This window comes from Orussus abietinus, unplaced genomic scaffold (genome assembly GCF_000612105.2).
Source record: "Orussus abietinus isolate OABI.00-Male unplaced genomic scaffold, Oabi_2.0 scaffold7, whole genome shotgun sequence".
Taxonomy (NCBI): Eukaryota; Metazoa; Arthropoda; class Insecta; order Hymenoptera; family Orussidae; genus Orussus; species Orussus abietinus.
Genome location: NW_019394453.1, coordinates 119,802 through 139,974, shown reverse-complemented (window position 1 = coordinate 139,974; position 20,173 = coordinate 119,802). Strand labels below are relative to the sequence as shown.

Genomic DNA, 20,173 nt, shown 5'->3' with positions numbered 1-20,173 from the left:
TTGAATGCAAAATTGACATTTTCATACACGGCTTCCAAACATTGACCACTGACATAGCAACAATGCGAAATCTTTCGTGCTTATCTATTCGTATGTGACAAAAAAAAATTCGCAAACTTGCGAAACCACGTTATTGTTCGACATTTAAAAGTTTTATGCGAAACTGTTACTTTCGCATAAAAAAATGGTGCATTGCAGGGAAGTCGCGTCATTGATCACCGTTTGAAAGTCGTACGCATGCGAAATTATAATGCGACATTTATCGTGCGTATGTATTCGTATGCGAAAAAAAATCCGTATGAACTCGAGAATAGGACCCTTCTTTAGTTCATACTATCACTTTCGCATACGAAATTAACAGTTTCGTATAAAACTTTCAAATGTTGACCAATGACGTGACTTTGCAACAGTGCGAAATTATTTCATGCGAATCTATTCGCATGAGAATAAAAAAAAATTCGTATGAACTCGAGAATCAGGGTTCCGATTATCGAGTTCATACGATCAATTTTCGCAACTTGAGAAAAGGAGCTCAAGGACCTTTCTTTAGTTCATACGATCACTTTCGTATGCGAAATTAACAGTTTCGCATAAAACTTCCAAATGTTGACCAATGACGCGACCTCGCTACAGTGGGAAAATGTTTCATGGGAATTTATTGATACGCGAAAAAAATCCGTCCGAACTGGAGAATCGAGTCTCTAGAGTAGGCATGGCCAACATACGACCCGCGTAATGAATTTATGTGGCCCGCGAACAATTATTTGATATTAGCATTTAACCTTCTAGTAATTAATCGTTAATGTTGCCACGTGGACAAAATCCCGTATGTTGGCCATGCCTGCCCTAGAGCGTCGACGGTTCGCAGCGCGAAGACGGTCTTTGCGCGGATTATTAGCGTCCGCTCCGTGGCAACCCAGCGCCTTCCCCTGTTTCCCCTGTATCCGCGAGCACGTTCTTTTGTTCGCCGGCGTACGAGTCGACGGTCGGCGCGCCGCCCAATGAGAGCGCGGCCCAAGGGTCGGCCATCTTGGCGCATGCGCGGTGGACCGGCCACCCGCCGCGCGACGAAAAGCCGAGGGCTGCACTCGCGACGCCTCGCCGTCTCCAAGAGCCTCCTGCGCCTCCGTTTTCGGGAATTTCCGCCCACCTGGCGAGCCTGCGGGTGAAGACGCGCACCAGGTGAGTGAGGCGAACCCCCGACCCGCGTCGCGGCCCGGGCGTCGCCGAGCCCGGGCGGAAATAGCAAGGGCGAGCCGAGCCGAGCCGGCCCGGGTGGCCGCCCGACATATTGATCTCCGCCACTGTCACGGACAAGGAACTCGCGAAATTCGCCCTCGGAACCTCGGGCCCCCTCCGGGAACTTGGAATACCGACCCCGCGTCTCAATTCGCGGCTCCTGGGAATTTAATTCCCCCCGGGTACCCTTCGACCGGCACCGGGAAGCCGACTCCTCGACCCGGCCGCCATTATGCAATTCGCAAACGTGACGCCTCTCGGGGAATTCACCCAGCGGACGAGATTTCTGTTAGTCGACGGGAATGACCTCTCGAGACTCGGTTAGAGATCTGGATCTCGGGGGATTATAAGGGCGAGACTGCGTGAGTACTCTCGGGGAAGGTGTAGGGCGGGGTTGTAAGTACTTGCAGGTTAAAATTCTCGGCTTGCCGGGGAAATGGAAATTCCTTCCAGACATCCGGGCGGAGAATGTTGTGCAATTGGTCCCGACGCTTTTTTTTTCCTTTTCCCTTTTCTCAAAGTGCCGGGTTTTCTTGGGGGAGTGGATTGGATTAAAGGGGTTGACTCGGGGAAGAGACTGTAACTGGAATTGAGGGTGAATTCTTTTCGCGGAAGGTTAAGAAATAATTGGATTGGTGTTATTGCATTTTCTTGATGGGTTGTTAAGCAAGCCGTTTCACTATTTGATAGTGGTAATCGAGTAATATATTCTAAGAGGTGGAATTACGTGAATATGTGTAAGATGTTTGGAAAGTATCGTTTAAGAACTTGTTCTTTGTCGAATGTGCGTCACTGGGAGGTGGAGTCATTTTTATTTATTTGGGGTGGGGTTGTTTCCCTGATTAAAATGATTGCTGCGTGCGGGATAATTTAACGGGTAGTGGTGCTATTTTATCTGACGGTAGCGATCAATACGATTCGCTTCAAAGACCCTTCGCCAAATTATTAATCGATTCTCCAGATGCGCGGCCATTTTGCAGATCACCGCAGCCTTTCGGTTCTTCCACTACGAAGCTAAACATTCTTTGGATGGGCTCCAATTATATCTCGCTTATCGTTTCTCTTTACGTTGTACCTGGGACGCGAGAGTATTTTAGCCCCTGGAATATGCATGGCGCTTTGTGCACTTCTACTTTGAATTATTTCACCCTGGCCTTTCAATTTGCGAAGCTCACTCGTTTCGACAGTGAAAGGACTTGCCGGGGTGAATAGCATCTCACAACCACTGGTCAGCGAATACTCACGAACGGAACAATTGATCGATTTATTTCTGCCGCGGGGGTCGAGTCTGTTCCTTTGTGATTGGCTTCCTTGATTCTTCGAGAAATTCCGATTCGAGAGCCTCGATTCATCCACCGGAATCGAATAGTTCTACGACCTCTCGGACACATCGAATTAGATACGATATACCTACTACGCTAATCAATAGTTACTCGCATCTCCCGACTCCAGATAAGCCGAGCCAGTCGTTTGATTAAAGCAGTTCCCGAGTAACTACTTGACTCAAAGGAGGACTTTCAACCAGTCCAAAAGAAATCAAATAAAGCTTAAAATGACGTAAAAGCGGCATTTAAGGGCAATCATTTATGAAACTTTTCCCCGACCCGTGTGTACCGAATCGTTTCTAACTTTACAACTTGAATATGAAAAGATGTGATTTCAATTCTTACGAAATTTCCTTCGTGGACATTTTTTTCATTTGTTAGAAGAATTAAATTTTATGGGGGGTGAGAACCTTCCTTTAGCCTCCATATTCACATTGTACAGGTTGAAACGATTCGGTACACCCGGTTAAGAGAAAAGTTTCATAAATGAGACCCTCCTGATGATGTCACCTTTGATATAGGGAGAACACTTTTGCAAGCCGTTTTCCGTAATTAATCCGCGCCAGATCTGAAATTCTCCTAGATCGTTAATGAGGGCATCTTGAAATTATTCGAGAAGTTAGGTGCACGTTTCTTTTTTAACGTCGGTTCTGTGACAGTAAACGTGTCGAAAGCACGCCACATCTAGGGACGCCATTTCCGGGAGAGTCTAACCGGATGAAAACTGAACTCTTATTCGCGGTGCTTCAAGAATTAATCAGCTAAAGGAAAATCGATAACTGGATTTGCTCTCTTTCTCTCTCCTCTCCTTGGGTTATCTTAAAGGATTCTGATGTAATGTCTTTCTTATACTTCGCTAAGGAGCGGTCGAGTAGAACAAGCCGCGATGTAGTCAGCCATGTTCCTTTTTTTAACCCTGCTACCCGTACGCGCAATCGATAAGATATTATTTTACCTCCTCCACGGAGATACCACAGGTATTGTGTGCAGTTCCCACTGTTCACGTATAGGAGTAACAAAGCTGGTAAATTCTTGGTTTACTTTACAAGTAGGTCGGCTATTTCCAGGACTGTGTCTATACTCTCGCGTGCTCGTGAACCCTCGTCTACTACCTTCGTAAATTTAGCGACACCATGGAACAGTAACGAGACGGAAGTAATCAGGAATCGCTAGGCAATGAACGCAACTTGGACAGCAACAAGAAAAAAAGTATCGACTCAGAAGTCTCGTACTTTTTTGCGATTTCATTCGGTGTGATTAAAGGGCGATGAAAAAGTGCCATGAACATCTTCATACTAAATCCAGTTACTACGCTGAGTAAAAAGTACTTCCCAATAATATGCTCATTTCGATTAAGTGTTTCGACGGAAAGGACACAGAATTACCCCAAAAAAATATTCGATTTTAATTTAAAAAAAAAATAACAATAATCTAGGAATCTCTTTAAGACTGTAACGCGTTTAACGGCAACAAATAACGGTGGAATATGTTTTCGATGGATTGAAACAAATGGTTCCTAAGGCGTGAAAACATATTTCATTGAATTGAGAAAAAAGGCTGAATAAGAAATAGCTTTTCTCCTTTCAAGGAAATTATTTCTTCGAATGGAGTTGAAGAAACGAAACGTATAGGTTCGATTTCTTCTTTTACTATTTGAAGATATGAAGTATTCTATCGATGCATTGAATCAGGATTGAACGTTCGGTATTTTTGAGCGAGGATTAGATTTCTTTAAATTTATGCTATAGTTCAAAGCGATTCAAAGAAATTAGTATAGTTAAAAGAAAGAAATGGTTTTCTTGGGGTAGGGGCAGCTTGAAAAGGACGTTCTTCTGGATTCCAGATAGCTGATCCGTCACCATGGGCAAGGAGAAGATCCATATAAACATCGTGGTGATCGGGCACGTGGACTCGGGCAAGTCCACGACCACCGGTCACTTGATCTACAAATGCGGAGGCATCGATAAGCGTACCATCGAGAAGTTCGAGAAGGAGGCCCAAGAGATGGGGAAGGGTTCCTTCAAGTACGCCTGGGTGTTGGACAAGCTGAAAGCCGAGCGCGAGCGCGGCATAACGATCGACATAGCGCTCTGGAAGTTCGAGACGGCAAAGTACTACGTGACCATAATCGACGCACCGGGTCACCGAGACTTCATCAAGAACATGATAACGGGAACAAGCCAGGCGGACTGCGCGGTGCTGATAGTGGCAGCAGGAATCGGTGAATTCGAGGCAGGGATCTCGAAAAACGGGCAGACCAGAGAGCACGCCCTGCTGGCGTTCACCCTGGGAGTGAAACAGCTGATCGTCGGGGTGAACAAAATGGACATGACCGAGCCCCCGTACTCGGAGAGCCGCTTCGAGGAGATCAAGAAGGAGGTCTCCTCCTACATCAAGAAGATCGGCTACAACACCGGGTCCGTGGCCTTCGTGCCCATCTCCGGCTGGCACGGCGACAACATGTTGGAGCCGTCCCCGAAGACGCCCTGGTACAAGGGGTGGAAAGTCGAGCGCAAAGACGGCAACGCCGACGGGAAGACCCTGATCGAGGCTCTGGACGCCATCTTGCCACCCTCTCGACCCACCGACAAGGCTCTGCGACTTCCTCTTCAGGACGTCTACAAGATAGGCGGCATCGGAACCGTCCCGGTCGGCAGAGTGGAGACCGGTATCCTGAAGCCGGGGATGTTAGTCACTTTCGCCCCGGCTGCCCTGACCACCGAGGTCAAGTCCGTCGAGATGCATCACGAGGCCCTTACGGAAGCCCTGCCCGGGGACAATGTCGGCTTCAACGTGAAGAACATCTCCGTCAAGGAGCTGCGTCGCGGATATGTCGCAGGGGACTCGAAGAACCAGCCCCCTAGAGGCGCCGCCGACTTCACCGCCCAGGTGATCGTTCTCAACCATCCTGGGAACATCAGCAACGGGTACACCCCGGTTCTGGACTGCCACACGGCTCATATCGCCTGCAAGTTTGCGGAGATCAAGGAGAAGTGCGACCGACGTACCGGGAAGACTACCGAAGAGAACCCGAAGAGCATCAAGAGTGGAGACGCCGCGATAGTCATGCTGCAGCCCAGCAAGCCCATGTGCGTCGAGGCTTTTCAGGAGTTTCCGCCGTTAGGGCGGTTCGCGGTTAGGGACATGCGCCAGACCGTGGCCGTGGGCGTCATCAAGGTGACTATTTACCTCGCACATATCCTCCAAAGGCAATTTTTAGACGGATATCATTTCATTTTCTGATCCAGCCTGATAACTTTTAACCTTTGACTACGGACGCGTGGGCTTTGACCTGGATGGATCCTATCATACTCATATTTCCTCTCCACACATTTCTTCCATAGTTTTATCAACGAATAGTCTAGAAACTCATTATTAATTTTATTTGGCTTAATTTTATATACTTCTTTAAAAGAATTTTATAACGAACAAATTCAGTTTTCTAAGACCATGCGCTTTTTTTCATCATTCTAAAGGATCATGTCCGGTGTCAAAGGTTAATCCTAGTTCAATCTCGGCTAGCAGGCCGATTTATTTATCTGTGCATATTGCAAATTATGTTTCAGCCCTTCGTGGGCCTACTTCAGAAATTTGCATACGTTTTATATTCGATCCTATATGTAGTAGTACTTATGCGTGACAAAATTTATATTCTGCCGATCTAGTTCATTCATTTCGTTTATTTATTTAATTTCAACCGCATCGTGCACTCTTCGTATAATCACTCCTTTTAATTGTTACCTAAATAGTATTTGGCAATTTTCATTGTAGCTAATTAATTGCATTTAATTTCTTTTCTAACGTCCAGTTTTGAGGGTAATATGTCCCGCCCAATTGCTCGAGTCTATTAATCTCGACGCAACAAAAAGTAAAAATTAACAAATATAAAACGTTAAGCATCGATCAAGTGCTTTGGGGCTGACGTTGCAAAAAAAAATTCTAAAAGTCGAATTAATCCCTTTGGCGCGTAAATTGCTCATATCGCGTTCATAATCGAAGGATGGAAGACGAATCTCGAAACGACCAAGATTTCCGGCTATTCAAGGACACGTAGTTTTTTCAAAAAATGTGCCAGGTGCTTTTGCATCTTCATTTTAGTCGTCTACGCGACGAGAGCACCGGCTACTTCTTCGATCAATTTCCTAAGGCGTAATTCCCGGTCTTGCTCATAAATCAATTACGCGCGTAACTTGGCCGCCTTTCGCCCACATTCTTCCACACTCGAATAGCTGGTGTGTGGCCAATTTTCTGGGAAACCGGCGAAAAGCACTTTCTTCCGAACATACGAATGATTCTCGAAGTCGAAATGAAAAGCACTCGTTCGTAAATAATTATTATCCCAGAATTGTAATATCAGTGCACTATTTAATCGCGAAAGGCGTAAATATACGTCAAACGTTTGGTCCACTATTGCCTGTACGCATGAATGAATTTCGCCCTTACGTCGATAAGACTTAACAGTCAAAGGATAAAATATCAACATCACTACGTTTTCATTTTAGAGGCATTGTAATTAATTCTTCTATGGTATTACCTATAATTCCGTAACTATACCCACCCTTAATGCATTTAACCCCTTCTATGCTAACTACTTTCGACGTATCGGATAATTTCATGAACATTCCTACAAGATGCGACGAAAATTCCCAGGATTTTATAAATATCTCACCAGAGCGTTACTGCTTCGCAAATTAACGAATCAACATCGCTATCCAATTAAAAACACTTATTAGATCAGATAACAAAATTGAAAAGTGAAAAGTTACAAGAAATGCTCAAATTTCCTTTCTTATCCTTACAGAAAGAACTTCATCGAACCGCCGAAATATTTTGTTAACTCGAAGAATAATTATCTGACTCTAATGAACTCAAATCACCATGACTCCGAAGAAAACAATGTTGCATCCAATTTATTCGAGTTCATTCGAGTGAAAGATTTATTCTCCGAATGACGAAAATATTTCTTTGGCGTCATTCACTGAACCATTTCTCTGGTCGAATGAAATCTCGTTTTCTCAACATTGTTCAAGTCGTTCCGTAAACTTGCGGGAATTTTCGCCGCGGTCTGTGTATTCCGGTGCCGTGAAATGCTAGTTGCGTCGAAAGGGTTAAAGCCGACCGATCCTCGCCCGACTAATTTCCGTGAATTATTCCGCAGAGTGTCAACTTCAAGGACACCCAGGGCAAGGTAACAAAGGCCGCGGAGAAGGCCCAGAAGAAAAAGTAACCATCAAGCTTCCTCGGAAGCCGGCAGCTCGCCGACCGGTGGGCATCCAGGGCCGCACCAGGGCCGCGCCACCGCCCGCCGCTCGCCCTGGCGGCCGCATCCCTCGCATCATACTCGACATATACGAAATGCGGCAAAATGTTGTGCTTAATATTGCCCCCGCCCCACTACCCACTGGTCCTGAACCCGCGTATCTATCCGACCCTGCACATTCAGTTCACCCACGCCCCACGCACGCCCCACATATGCTAGGGGCCCTCGAGGTGTCCCACCGCCACCGATCGGACCGGGCACCCGCGCGCCTATCCTCCAGCTCGCGATTACCGACACTCTCATTTCCCCCATTGGAATAATCCGTAGTTAGGTTTTTCAATTGAAGGCTCCGACTCCACCGAGAAAAGGTCAAAACAGGCAAGAAAGGAAATCCAAGACGCGGCACTCGGAGGCGACTGGCGTCGCCGTCTTCGGCCGCCACGACGGCAGCCCCCGAGCGAGCGACAGGAAACCCAACTCCCTCCCTCCCCCCTTTTTCTATGCCCATATCTTATAATTTATTACGGGACCCTGTAAACGTAGGTGGTCTATGCAAGGGGTATTAAACGTTTACGGGCACGTGCTCGCCTGGCGACGCGTCCATTCCGTGTGACACCTCTGCGCGTCGTTATCCGATCGCGGCTGATGGCGCACCCGACGGGACCCCCCAAGTAGAGATAGTAAAAACCAGGAATCCACGGGTCTTTTTCGGCTTTTTTCGATTTTTGTACTTCGGGTTTCATTGCCGAGGGTAGAGTGCAGACCTCGGGACTCGCCGTCGAGTTTACGGTCGGGTGTTAAGGCGACCGTTTTACGGATAATGGTGCGGTAATGGGGTGTTTCATGGGACGCACGCCACGGGATCCTCACCTTTCAGGGTGAACCCTGAGGTAAACGTTCGGTACCCGTTGTCTAAACCACCTTACATTTTCGGGCATGGACTCTCCTCCGAATACCCTCAAGGCTGAATCGTTCCAAGACTCGTTTGCGCCGCTGCGACTCATTTTATCATTAATTATATATATATACATATATATATAAATATTAAGATATTTCATAGTTAGACACAGTTCCCCCTCGAAGAAGCGAATCTCAAGGACGGGGCGCACCGCGATGAGAAAGGGTCGACGGTACTTTCGGCGCCCCCAAAGACGTGTTCAACTATTGTTTTTCACCCTTAGTCAGTATTAAGTTGACGTAATAAAAATGAATTTTAATCGCAGCCCCTCCTTTATCACGATTTCATACGAGAGATACGTCGAAGCGGATGACGCGGACAAGGCGCCACGCTAAGAAAAAAAATGTCTGACTAAAGAGAAAAAAAAAAGACGACTTTTTTTAATAATGTCCATTTCGATCAAGTGTTTCGGTAGAAAGAACATGTAGTTACCTCAAGGAAATATCTATTCAAAGAAACGATAATGATCTGCGAATTCCTGCAAAACTGTAACGCGTTTAATTGCAACAAATAACAGTGGAAGATTTCCGTTCGATCCGTCGAAAGAAATGGTTTCTTAGGTACCGAAGCACATTTCATTTCACTGAACTGAGCCAATCAAATATCTTTATAAAAGGATCTTTTGTTTTTTTTTTTTCTTCCAAGGAAATTATTTCTTTCAATGGAGTTAAAGAAACGAGACATACAGCTTCGACACCTTACTTCATTATCTTAAGACCTGAGGTGTTCGATCGACGGGACGCGTCGAAGTTTTAAATATCCGGCATTTTTAAGCGAAGACTATATGGTTGGATTTTATGTTAAAGCTTCTTTAATCCCGTTTAAAGAAATAATTCCTCCTCGGTGCAGGAGGGACCACTTAACGCTCTCCGACTCGTCGACGTTTCGTTAAATATAATTTATTTAGCGTAAATTACTTCCTCTCTTCCCAGAATGCCTATCGGTCTCGTTAAGAGTTTACAACTAGACGTGCGGGGTGTATGTACAAATATATATTTAATGCAACGATCTTATAAGAATTTAGGGTAATGCAGGTCTCGGTCAGTCTTTAGTTGCTGAGGCCCGCCGCGGACCGCCGAGCAGACCTTTCGGATAGATCATCTTCGATCAACGCACGGTTCTTCGGGCTCGACCTGGAAAACTTACGTCTCTTGTACGCTCGGCTCGCCTAATATTTTATATACAGCAATTTGTCGAGCTATTTCTATCTTATATTCTCATATCGCCAGGGCTCACAGTCTTCCTCGGCGGAAACGCGACCAATCGCCAGCAAGAATCAGTCACGGAATTTGTAGAAACCGCACGAACGAATTACACGACGGAATGGTTCCCTTCCTCTCGTTCAACATTCTAAGAACGACTGTGAGCATTGACGTGACATACGCAAAAATATACATCCTCGGGTTATAATTGAGAACCGTAGGGGCTATATCTCGCGAGGAAACGTGCCGATCATCAGTGGCCAATCGTTTAACTTAATGGGAATTTCTCTACCTTAACTTATCGCGGAAAAGGGTCTCCTGGTTGGGCCGGAATTTGTACGATGATAACGATCACTTAATCGCAAAGACGGGATTGTAGCATATAAACGATAATTTTAAGGCACGCTCGTCACGCCTTTTACGCCCTGGAGCGCGGAACTTAGGCGAAGAGCTTTTAACGTCTAAGTGGCGAAAAGTACGAATCTACAGCAAGAATACCATGACACAGAGATCATTCTTGTAAATTCGTAGACTCCGCCAGTAAGCGTGAAACCATAGCCATTCCTTGCATAGAACAGAATTCGCAACAATATGGAGCGAAACAAAGAAAGAATTCAGGACCAAACTTGGTCTCGGAGACCAATGAGAAAATCTCGATTTGGGGATCTAATTGGAAAAAAAAAAGGAAACAGTACCGACTAATTCGAATCGGTAACAGGAAATATCCCGGCTAAGGAGAAACCACCTCCGTGGAGCAAACTCCCCCATTGCACCATTTACATACCTCTCGCGAACCGTGCAACGTGACAAAACCGCCTCCGAACAATACTAAAAGAACACATTGTTAAATGCACATCTCCGCGCGCTTGAAACTCATGATTGCATGCCAGTCACAAATCACAGTCGGTGCATTTCAAGCGCAGAGACCTACACCAACAAATGATGCCCCTCGGGACAAGGAAAGCACTCCTTTGCAATTAACTAATGCGCCCTCGACGGCCGTTCTCGAAAAGAGTACACAAAGTGCTCCGTTCGTCGCGGGCGAAGCGACAATTTCCTCGGTAAAAAAATAATCGCAACCCTACGCTCGCCGATGATCGTGGAGACGAGAACGATAATGAGAATTCCCATAACGAAAATCCATATGCGAAACCCAGAAGTCATCCGTCAAAGAAGACCTCCGAAACGCCATCTTTACATGTGCTCAAATCGAATCGCTCAGGAGGAGGTGATCAGCTGATCAGCACCTTCTTCTCTGCCAGGACGACGGGACATCGGAACTGATGCATATCGTGATTTCTCAGCGAACGATATCTCGTCCCTATGCTTGCTGATGGGTCGGACTAAGCTGTGGCCACGAGGGAGAGGTCGAATGGTTGAAGTTGACCGAAATTGTCACAGGATGGAGAACCGTGTCCGGTCCGGTGTCGGGGATGAACGTGAGATGTGGCCTCAGGAGGGAGGACTCCACAGTAAGGGGCACGTAGAAGGCGCCTCCGTCGTGGAGGGCGAATATCGGCACTCCATGGGGCTTTTCCGATGTCGGCGGGGGACTAGACTTGATTCGCTCTGCGGAGAATCTCTGCTTGATGGAGCTCTTGAACTTGTAGTTCGGCGGTCTGCTGGACGTCGGGGGGGTGCTATGGGAGTGGTTGCTGTGGTTGCTGTCGTCGCTGACCACGGTCGGCGGGGGAATTATCGGACGTGGACGTTCAGGATCCCCGAAGGAGCTCACCCCCGAGCTGGAGCCTCGGTCCGAGTGGCTGTTCGAAGGACAAATCGTCGGAATGGCGGCGTGAGCGAAGCTCGAACCTGTGAGGCCATTTGACGTCGGCATCTCCGGGTGTGGGAAACCCAATCTGTCGCCTGGAAATTCAATATCAACCTTAGTCACTCTGATCATCCTGATACGGTTTTTTGCCTTCGGACAGGTGGCCTGATTGCGGAAGTTCACGTGATTTCGAAAGATATTGAGGGTCCGGTAAAGCCAGATCGGCCATGTTGAATTTTGACGTCAGGGGCGAGAAAGTCGCGGGAAATTCCCAAACGGCATTGGGCTTCATTTTCTCACGTTTTCGTCGAAGCGTGGATTCCGTAGTGATCACCGGACGTGTAAAATGTGTCATTTGACATTGTGTTCATTGTCGAATTGTCGCCTCTGAGTCTTAACCTCGTTAAGGGGGTCAATTTTCGGAAAGTGAAATCTCGTTTCGCAGAACACGATCCGTCATGAACCGTCCGGGTGACACTTTTCGTGAATACCTAGTTTCTTCATGTCGTAGTCTTCATTGGCAAAGGTTACTCGTATCGTAAAACACCGATTGGGAATTTTACGGGATTTCCTCGCCTCTGACGTCAAAATTCAATATGGCCGACCTGGCTCTACAAGACCCTTAACTTGGCTCTAAAATGTTTCTCCACGCACCCGGTCTCCTATCGACTTTATATCGGCGATGTCATTAATAGGTTAATAAACGCGAGGCTTAATTGGCCGGTCAGCTCAACATGGAACTTGTTAATTAGAGAAAACTCCCCGAGTAATTTATCAAGCATTGGAGTATCGTTATACAGAACTCTCGTGACTTCTGCGGAAACAATCCAAAGAATGTCCCTTAAATGTCCCGCGCGTTTTTGCCCCTCTACCTCGCAGAATCCAGTCCATCAAACACTGAACCATCATCCGAGGAGCAGCTTTTCCAATTCGTTCCAATTAATTAGCCTAGCGTGACGAGTGAAACGACTCGTGGCCCGAGTTCAATTCGACATTCTTGGCTGAAAGGAGCCCGGAGTAACTTTCCAATAATTAGAGCCAAATTGATCGCCGATCGTTTCACCCAACCCAACGCAATTATCCCGGAAAATTTCTTCCCCGCTTCCTGAATTTCAACATCCCCCTACTTTCCCAACCTGTCCCCGGTTATTTCGCGATACCTTAATGTTCAACATTATCCTCCATCTCCGTTCCCGTACGAACACTTCTTATTTGCTTACATTTTGCTACGCCCTATAAACGTGAGTTAGATTCCAATTGTTCGAGGCTGGCTAGCAGTGCCATTTTCCCAGTCGTTAAAATTTATCCACTCTTAGCGAGGGGTACTTATTGTTAGTAACTCGAGTATTTCTTTCGCAGGTAATTTGCCTCTTGCCCGGTGATCATCGATTACAAACGTCTGTAGGACCTCTTGGAGGTAACGTACTTGTCGCGATGATTTTCTCGCAGTGTTGTTGCAGATGGCTGATCAGCTGCACGCATAAAGAGTCCCTCGCAAAGAAACCCTCCACCTCGACGAGGAAATGCATTGTTTCGCTGAGGCACTCTTGGAATCCTAGCCTATAATGTTCAGCTGCTGTTGATGTAGTTGCCGAATGCGAAACACTGTCGACACTGTCTTCGGTGTGAGCATGCATGGAATTGACTGCAGGATGTTTCGTATCTGAAAAAGTAAAAGCAATCCTTCAGGAACGATGTTAATTCAGAACTTTGACTCTCAATGGTCGATGATAACGATATTTCCAGTTATGGCTCGTATCCACGTGGAAGTACATCTTGTTAGAGCTGCTCTCACTCAGCTCTTTTCCGGCAAAGTACACGATTTTGGATGCGAACTTGCGCAAATTCATTGACAGTGTACGCGCTAATTGAAGCTACTCTAGCAAATATCTTGCGACATTTCTTGGGTGTACATTATCGGCGAGAACTGTCTGAAAGCAGCTCTTGGAAGTTTTACTTGCACGTGGATGTGAGTCTTTAGAAAACAGGAGGCAAAATTGTATAAACTATCCGAAAGTGCCACCTTGTCGAAGGCCTTGGAGATGCTTCATATGACGAATCGCCATCTCGATGATCTCCGTTTTCTCGACGCGTCCTCGACCCTTCTTCAAGTATTCTGCAGGGATCAGTCTGCTCAGATCTGCCAGGCAATTGTTCATGCGATCTCTCCTCCGCTTCTCGATGATCCTATGAGACATCGGATCTTGCTGAAACCAGAAGAAAACGTGGAAATTAAATATGGAAAATTTAATTCATTGTTAGCGATACATAGTATGATTGGGTCATAACGCGGGTCATTGCTGCATATCGAAGTAAGTCACGGTTCCTTGATTCCCAGTTTCCACGATATCGCAAAATGTCTTAAGTAAACATCGTAGGAAATAACACGAGGAAGAACTTTCGTTGAAAACATTTTTCAGTATCTTTCACCGTTTATAAAATATGAATAATTAAATGATAAGGACCATGCAATTATCTCGGGAGTTCCATGTTAACGTTTATACGTCCTATTGATTTCACTTGAAAAATCGTAATTAACGACTTCGTATCATCAAATCATGTAAAATAACGAACGTTAATTATTTTGATAGGTGACTAGATTAACATGAATGCGACTAATTGACAAATCTAGACATCCACGTTGCACTACTACTAATAGTGAGTCATAGCTTTCCGCGGATCCCTTATCGATACTACTCTCTTCTAAATATTTATACAGATCTCAGGCACAGAAGCATCCTCCATTGACTTATCCTGATTAGTGGCATTCCTTAAATCGGGTAAATCATCGGCACTAATACATTCAGCCAGGTGTCAAAACAGTTGTTTTTTTTTTTTCATTTTTGACATATCATTTATAATCATTGGTATGACAACGGGGGATACAAAAATTAAAATGGGCCAAAACTCGGAAAATCACCTCCTTATTGAAGCACCTCTTCTTCCGAGAGGGCGAATGCAGAGCGCCCTCCTCGGTTTTCGGCGGCGCATAGTACTGCATACTCAAAATATTGTCCATACTGTGGGTAACCATCGTGTCCGAGTACACCGAAGAAAGAGCCCCGTCACTTTCGAAAGTCTCCTCTCGAAAGGACTCGCCGAAAGCCAGGATTCCCGAAAACGGTAAATCAGCTCTTGCGCTCTTCACCTGCGCTTCGACAATGAGAGTCATCCGTCTCTCGAGGTGCCCTACTCCAGTTAATCCGTTTAAATCACAACCACAATATCGTTCACGAGGTAAAAGGTCTCAGTTCCACAAGCCAACTTTCCTCAACAGATTATATCTTTAACATTAAAACGATACATAAAAAGGACATGTCATCGCCTTAATTGCGAGCTCAAATCGTAGAAACTTCTCGAGACACGTCTCGTGCGTCACTGGGGCTCCGTTTTATTTTCGGCGGCTTACGTTCCCCTCCTGCAGAGAGGTTCAAATTATTAAGTGTATTAAATATCCCCGTTTTCGGCTGTTCCTGGATTGTTACGTTATTATTTATACGCGATCGGTTAATCGGGTCCGCCCAGTCGCTTTGAGTTTTCACCACGATTTACTCCGTAGGTAAAGTTCCCGGCACGCGAGGGCGCGAGTCGGGGAGAGGCGGCCGAGAGAACCTCCTCGGGATGCTGCGCGGTCTCGAATGATTGCCCGAGCCCAGCTGGCGCGCAACTTGTACGTAACTCGACCGCTCGTCCGAGGGCCAGAGATGGCGCTGCGAGCGCGCGGCCCGCTTATCACGTGAGAAGCCCGCGAGCGCTACGCTCGACACGTGAGCCGCCCCCTTATCTGCTCGCTCCTCTTGCCAGTAATCGCTATCTCTCTTGGCAAGAACTGTGCTCTCGGAGCCGATTTATGCGGAGACGACAACATGGCGGGGCATTGTTTTCAACGACGCGCCAGACATATTAAAGAATAACTGCGTATTTCTCGAAAAGAACGTTTCACCAGATACTTAAGGAAAAAGAAAAAGAAACAACAACGCAATGTGAATGTTGTCCGTCCATTTAGAAACATTCCGTGCTAATTTGAATTACCGCATGAAATATGTCATTTGGAGGCAACTCTGTAAAATTAAACCTCAAAAAAAAGAACTGCGGTATAGAAAAGAAAGTGACATCGGCTAATGAAACTGAAGAAAAAATCTCATTGAACGAATAGGTATTTGAACAGTGGCAAAGGAATATTTTTGTTAATTAAATGTATCGTTATTTGACTCGAACGAACTGGGATAAATTGTATGCAAAATTTCTTCGGAATTATAACACTTTATTTAGATTTATTAAAGTCAAATCATTATTCTTGTAATTAACGGAATATTTCTCTGGTACTGTTAAAAGGACTATTTCGTTGGTTCATTGAATGTTTGTATAGAAAAAACACTATTGGTGAAGGATAATGACGAATACATCGGCTAGTATGACTTCGTTTGAAAAATTGCAAGGACCTCGGGAAGATCATAGGCAATTGGTTGTTTTCATAGAACTTCGTGTGGTTAAATTGTACGACGTGTGTAAACATTTACTCCTCTGAAAAGGATGTATTTTTAGTTCCGGTTAATTTTCGCCCCGTAGAAATTTACTTGCGATGGGTATATCCTACAATCACTCAATTGATATCCGATTCGCAGAGAAATTTAGTTTGAATATTATTAGAGGTAAGGCAGGCGGAAACGACCTGCAAGGACGCAACGGTACACGTTTCAAGAAATGACTCTTGCAGTACCAGTCGCCATTATGTTCCCTCCACAGTTAAATCGGCTCTCCGGTACTGAAAGTTCAAACGCGTCGACCCGTGAAAATGTCTATCGGCTTGTTCAAAAGCAACAAGTCGACAAGTGATGCCCCGCGAACGGCGCTGAGCAAAATCATCGTCCGGGATCAAGAGAGGGCCAATTCATAGAAACGTTTACGCACTTTTCCTATCTCCTCGATCGGCATCGCTTTCTTCATCCCTCCACGTGATTCGCGTATCCTGCAGGCCGGTGATTAATCGGCAGCCGGTCACGGAAATAAAATGAACGTTAATCACTTTCTCAACAGAAACCGCGATAACAATCATACCGTTTAGTCGGCACTACCGTAATGACTCGACAATCCTCCTTTATTGCTCAAATCAAAAAACAACTACTGCATTAAAACACTTAAAAATAATTTCTCTAGATATTTCATTTCAAACTACAAATGATTTCCTGCTTCAACCGCCGGTCCTGAGGAAAAATGTCTTACCCAAATGTTCTTTAGTGCTGTATGAGGAACTAAATTTCTTTTATACGCTTCTTTAATGGAACGCCTTTAAAAGGTGGTTTCCTCGGCTTTAAGGTGATGTGAAAGTGGCATCAAAGAGGTCTTGTTTATAAAACTTTTCTCCCAACTCGATTTACCGAATGGTTTGGAACTATAGAACGTGAATAGGGAGACTATAAGGAAGGTCCTGAAACTCATGAAATTTCAATTCTTTTCAAATTTGTTTATAGATATCTTAAAAATAGTTTATAAAAAATGAAATTTCGCGAGTTTCAGGACCTACCTTAGGGTCTCCTTTAAATTATGAAACGATTTGAGACACCCAGTTCGTAGAAAAATTTTATGAGCGATTGAGCATTCAGATGCCACTTTCACATCCCCTTAAGAGATCCGGCCGAGGTTATGCGATAACCCCCCGCGATTCGAAAATTCTTATGGAATCGTAAAACTAAGTGTTAACAATCCACGCTCTCTTCGGGCCGTTCGGCTCGAGTTTTCAGGGAAAAGGTAGCTTATCATTTTTCGAGTATCCATTACGACCGCTAAGGCAAAGGAGCATTGGCTTAAACCCTGTGATCATGAAGTACACTGTAAGAACGTAAAATCAAGAAACGTCGCGGACGACAGTACCTGTAATTTCGTCAGGTAGAGGTGAAAGTGAACATGTAGCGAATTATCCGGCCGACAAAATTCGCAACGCGGCGATTCGGCCGAAATAAATCGAGCAAGCCGACGTAATTGAAGCCCGGAAAATCATAATCAATTTCGCGCGGTTCTTTTTCGCGCCCTTTTGGGTTTTCTTGCGGGCCTTCTCAAGCCCCATAAACGCTCATTTTCTCCTGTTGGGATTTTTTGCACGGCAATATTAACCCACGGCAATATTAAAGATAAACGTCGAGAAGCACGAGATATTTTTTGCCGAATCGAAAGAATTACCATGAAACGATAAATCACTGAAAAAGAAACGGAAAAATGTAGGTAGCCATTTTTATCCGAGCAGGAGTTCACGAGTGATCTATTTGTGTCCTGAAACTGACTTTGCAGTCAACTTACACTTGCGGGTTCAATGAGCAGATCGCGGATCACGTTTTGGAAGGAAATCACAAGTGATAAGGGTTGTTTTAAATCGCCCGACTCTGCAGATAAGCTTTTACATGATATTCAATTTTCCAGAGGCTGATGTGATATGCGAGACGCGATGTAAGGTACAAAGTGGACGGAATTCTTGAAAACTTCGACCGATAGTGCAAAATGCTCTCGGACAGATAAGGAAGCGCCGGGAGTGGGGCACTTTAATTGCAATTTATTAAAAAAAAATACTTAGCGACAGTGCAGATTCATACTGTTGCCGCCGATCGATCCGGTATCGACCAGCTCGCGAATCGTAGCAGTGGTCAACGAGATACGAGCACAAAAGCCAGTTATCCGGGAAAGAACTCCTCGTTGTTCAATCGTTAGCAACGTTTATCTAACAGAAAGCTGATGGACACTGGCGATCGTAATATCCGCAACAGCCGTCAACTACAATTACAATTAAATTGTATGTTTCCTCGACTGATGCACCCCAATAGGTACTTCCTCAAGTACTGCTATTAAACTCGTAACCATAAAACAAACACTGCGAGTCCGATACAGTTACGCCGTTAAAAATAACAACTCTATATATAGCATACCTGTAGTCAATGTTCATTTTTTTTCAAACACAATTTTTCGAAATTTTGTATTATGTTCCGAATTTTAGTATACGAGTATGTATACCAAATTTCAAAATTTTTGCCCTACCAATTTTCGATCACACGCATACACCCTCAATTGTATGTATTTTGAGAAAAACGCATTGCAGTACATTTATTACCATTTGTACCGATCTCTTTCCTTATTCCACTTTCTGTTAATAACTTTGCATACACTTTTACGATTTCTCACGTAGAATAAGTTCTTGTAATAAAGTATACACTTGTCATGTTTTCATATCGAATTTCGGCAAATTCAAAGATTCAGGGCGCAAACCCTAATCAGTGCCACCGCATGTAGAAATCAAGCCGGACTGCAATTAAGTGAAAACCGGTATCTAATTAAACAGTCGCGGCTTTTTCATTGCTATCCGTGACGGCAATCAGTACGATCACAGTGTCCACTCTAATCTCGAACACACGAGTACGTAATCTCGACATCATTCACACGGAGTTCTTTATCTAGGTGGTCCAAGAACGAGCCCTATCATTAATCGGGTTAATTGTAACAACAAACCCGATAGAGTGGTTATCGATATCACCCAGAAGTTAGGTTTTCACGTAAACGTTCCATCGTCGGAATCGTTAGAATTCCGGGATAAAGTAGGGTTTAATTTCGCCCGGTGACGTATCACCGAAGGAAATGTCTCTTATCAGAGGCGAACCGTGCACCCGCCGTTCCGCGCCGGCCACAAGTGGAGGCGCAGCTTCCAGTTAGAAGCGCTTCGCCGAGTTTACGCTTCGAATAAAAAAAGAGTCTCTTAACGAGGCCGAGTTATCACCCGTCCAGATATAACCGGCCGCCATTGATCTCCGAGCGGGGAATAAAACGGTCCGCGCATTATGGACCCTGGTGTGTTATCAGAGCACGCTTGACCGGGGCAGTCCATCCTCCGTGTTTTCGCCGTCGATAACCGGCCCTCGCCGGATCCGGTCACAACAAGCGACTCGTATCTTGTCTCGTGCGCAAATCCGAGCTCGCCTCGATATCCCATGACACGCACACGCGTAACGCGCCCTCCGAGATATCCGGAGTCGATATTTATGCGCAGCGCGGCATGGAGGAAACGTTTAACAAAAGTGAAATAATCGCCGCATCGATTTTCGTACAAGGGGCTCGACTCTCGGATTCGTCTCCGTTATCTCGAATCGTCCAAATTTCATGCACGATAAGAACATTTGCGCCGTTAAACTTAAGGTGTTACGAAAGTGTCATTCATATATAGGATGATCATCTATAAATGATACATTAACACGTGACTGTGGAAGTTCTAATCAAGATCACAAATCTCGCGGAATTTCATTTTCCATCGATATCAATTTTCCTTCTCAACGAAATAATTCTTCCGTGCAGTCATATATATTTTAAGCATCAATAAATCGCGTTACCTTGTGCCTTTTTTTTTATCTTTCGATTATTAATCACTATTTACGTCCATTTTTG

At 45.2% G+C, this 20,173-nt stretch overlaps 2 protein-coding genes across 4 annotated transcripts in view; one reads left to right on the top strand and one right to left on the bottom strand.

The window, feature by feature from the left end:
- Nucleotides 1-1,063: 1,063 nt before the first annotated feature.
- Nucleotides 1,064-9,041, top strand: LOC105704017 (elongation factor 1-alpha). 2 transcript variants are annotated; one of them, XM_012432849.1, is made up of 3 exons: nt 1,064-1,182; nt 4,408-5,741; nt 7,723-9,041. In XM_012432849.1, exons 2-3 carry the CDS (start codon nt 4,425-4,427, stop codon nt 7,789-7,791), a joined length of 1,386 nt encoding a protein of 461 aa, XP_012288272.1. In that variant the 5' UTR covers nt 1,064-1,182; nt 4,408-4,424; the 3' UTR covers nt 7,792-9,041. The 2 variants fall into 2 exon arrangements, with proteins under 2 accessions (XP_012288272.1, XP_012288273.1); XM_012432850.1 differs by lacking the exon at nt 1,064-1,182 and adding an exon at nt 1,549-1,601.
- Nucleotides 9,042-9,257: 216 nt separating this feature from the next.
- Nucleotides 9,258-20,173, bottom strand: part of LOC105704018 (hairy/enhancer-of-split related with YRPW motif protein 1) — a 49,519-nt gene continuing 38,603 nt past the window's right edge. The window contains exons 1-4 of one of the 2 annotated variants that reach the window (XM_012432851.2): nt 14,676-16,894; nt 13,779-13,962; nt 13,182-13,418; nt 9,258-11,850 (exon numbers count right to left, since the gene is read on the bottom strand). In XM_012432851.2, coding sequence (XP_012288274.1) covers nt 11,306-11,850; nt 13,182-13,418; nt 13,779-13,962; nt 14,676-14,927 — 1,218 coding nt within the window. In that variant the 5' untranslated portion in view covers nt 14,928-16,894 and the 3' untranslated portion in view covers nt 9,258-11,305. Of the gene's footprint in view, nt 11,851-13,181; nt 13,419-13,778; nt 13,963-14,675; nt 16,895-20,173 lie in introns of those variants that run through there. The other variant, XM_012432852.2, reaches the window with a different exon arrangement.

What these genes read in the sequence shown, in the direction of transcription:
- LOC105704017 (XM_012432849.1), top strand. Translation starts at nt 4,425, where the DNA reads ATGGGCAAGGAGAAGATCCATATAAACATCGTGGTGATCGGGCACGTG. An exon ending in TGGCCGTGGGCGTCATCAAG is followed by an intron (nt 5,742 to 7,722) that starts GTGACTATTTAC and finishes ATTATTCCGCAG; the next exon opens with AGTGTCAACTTCAAGGACAC.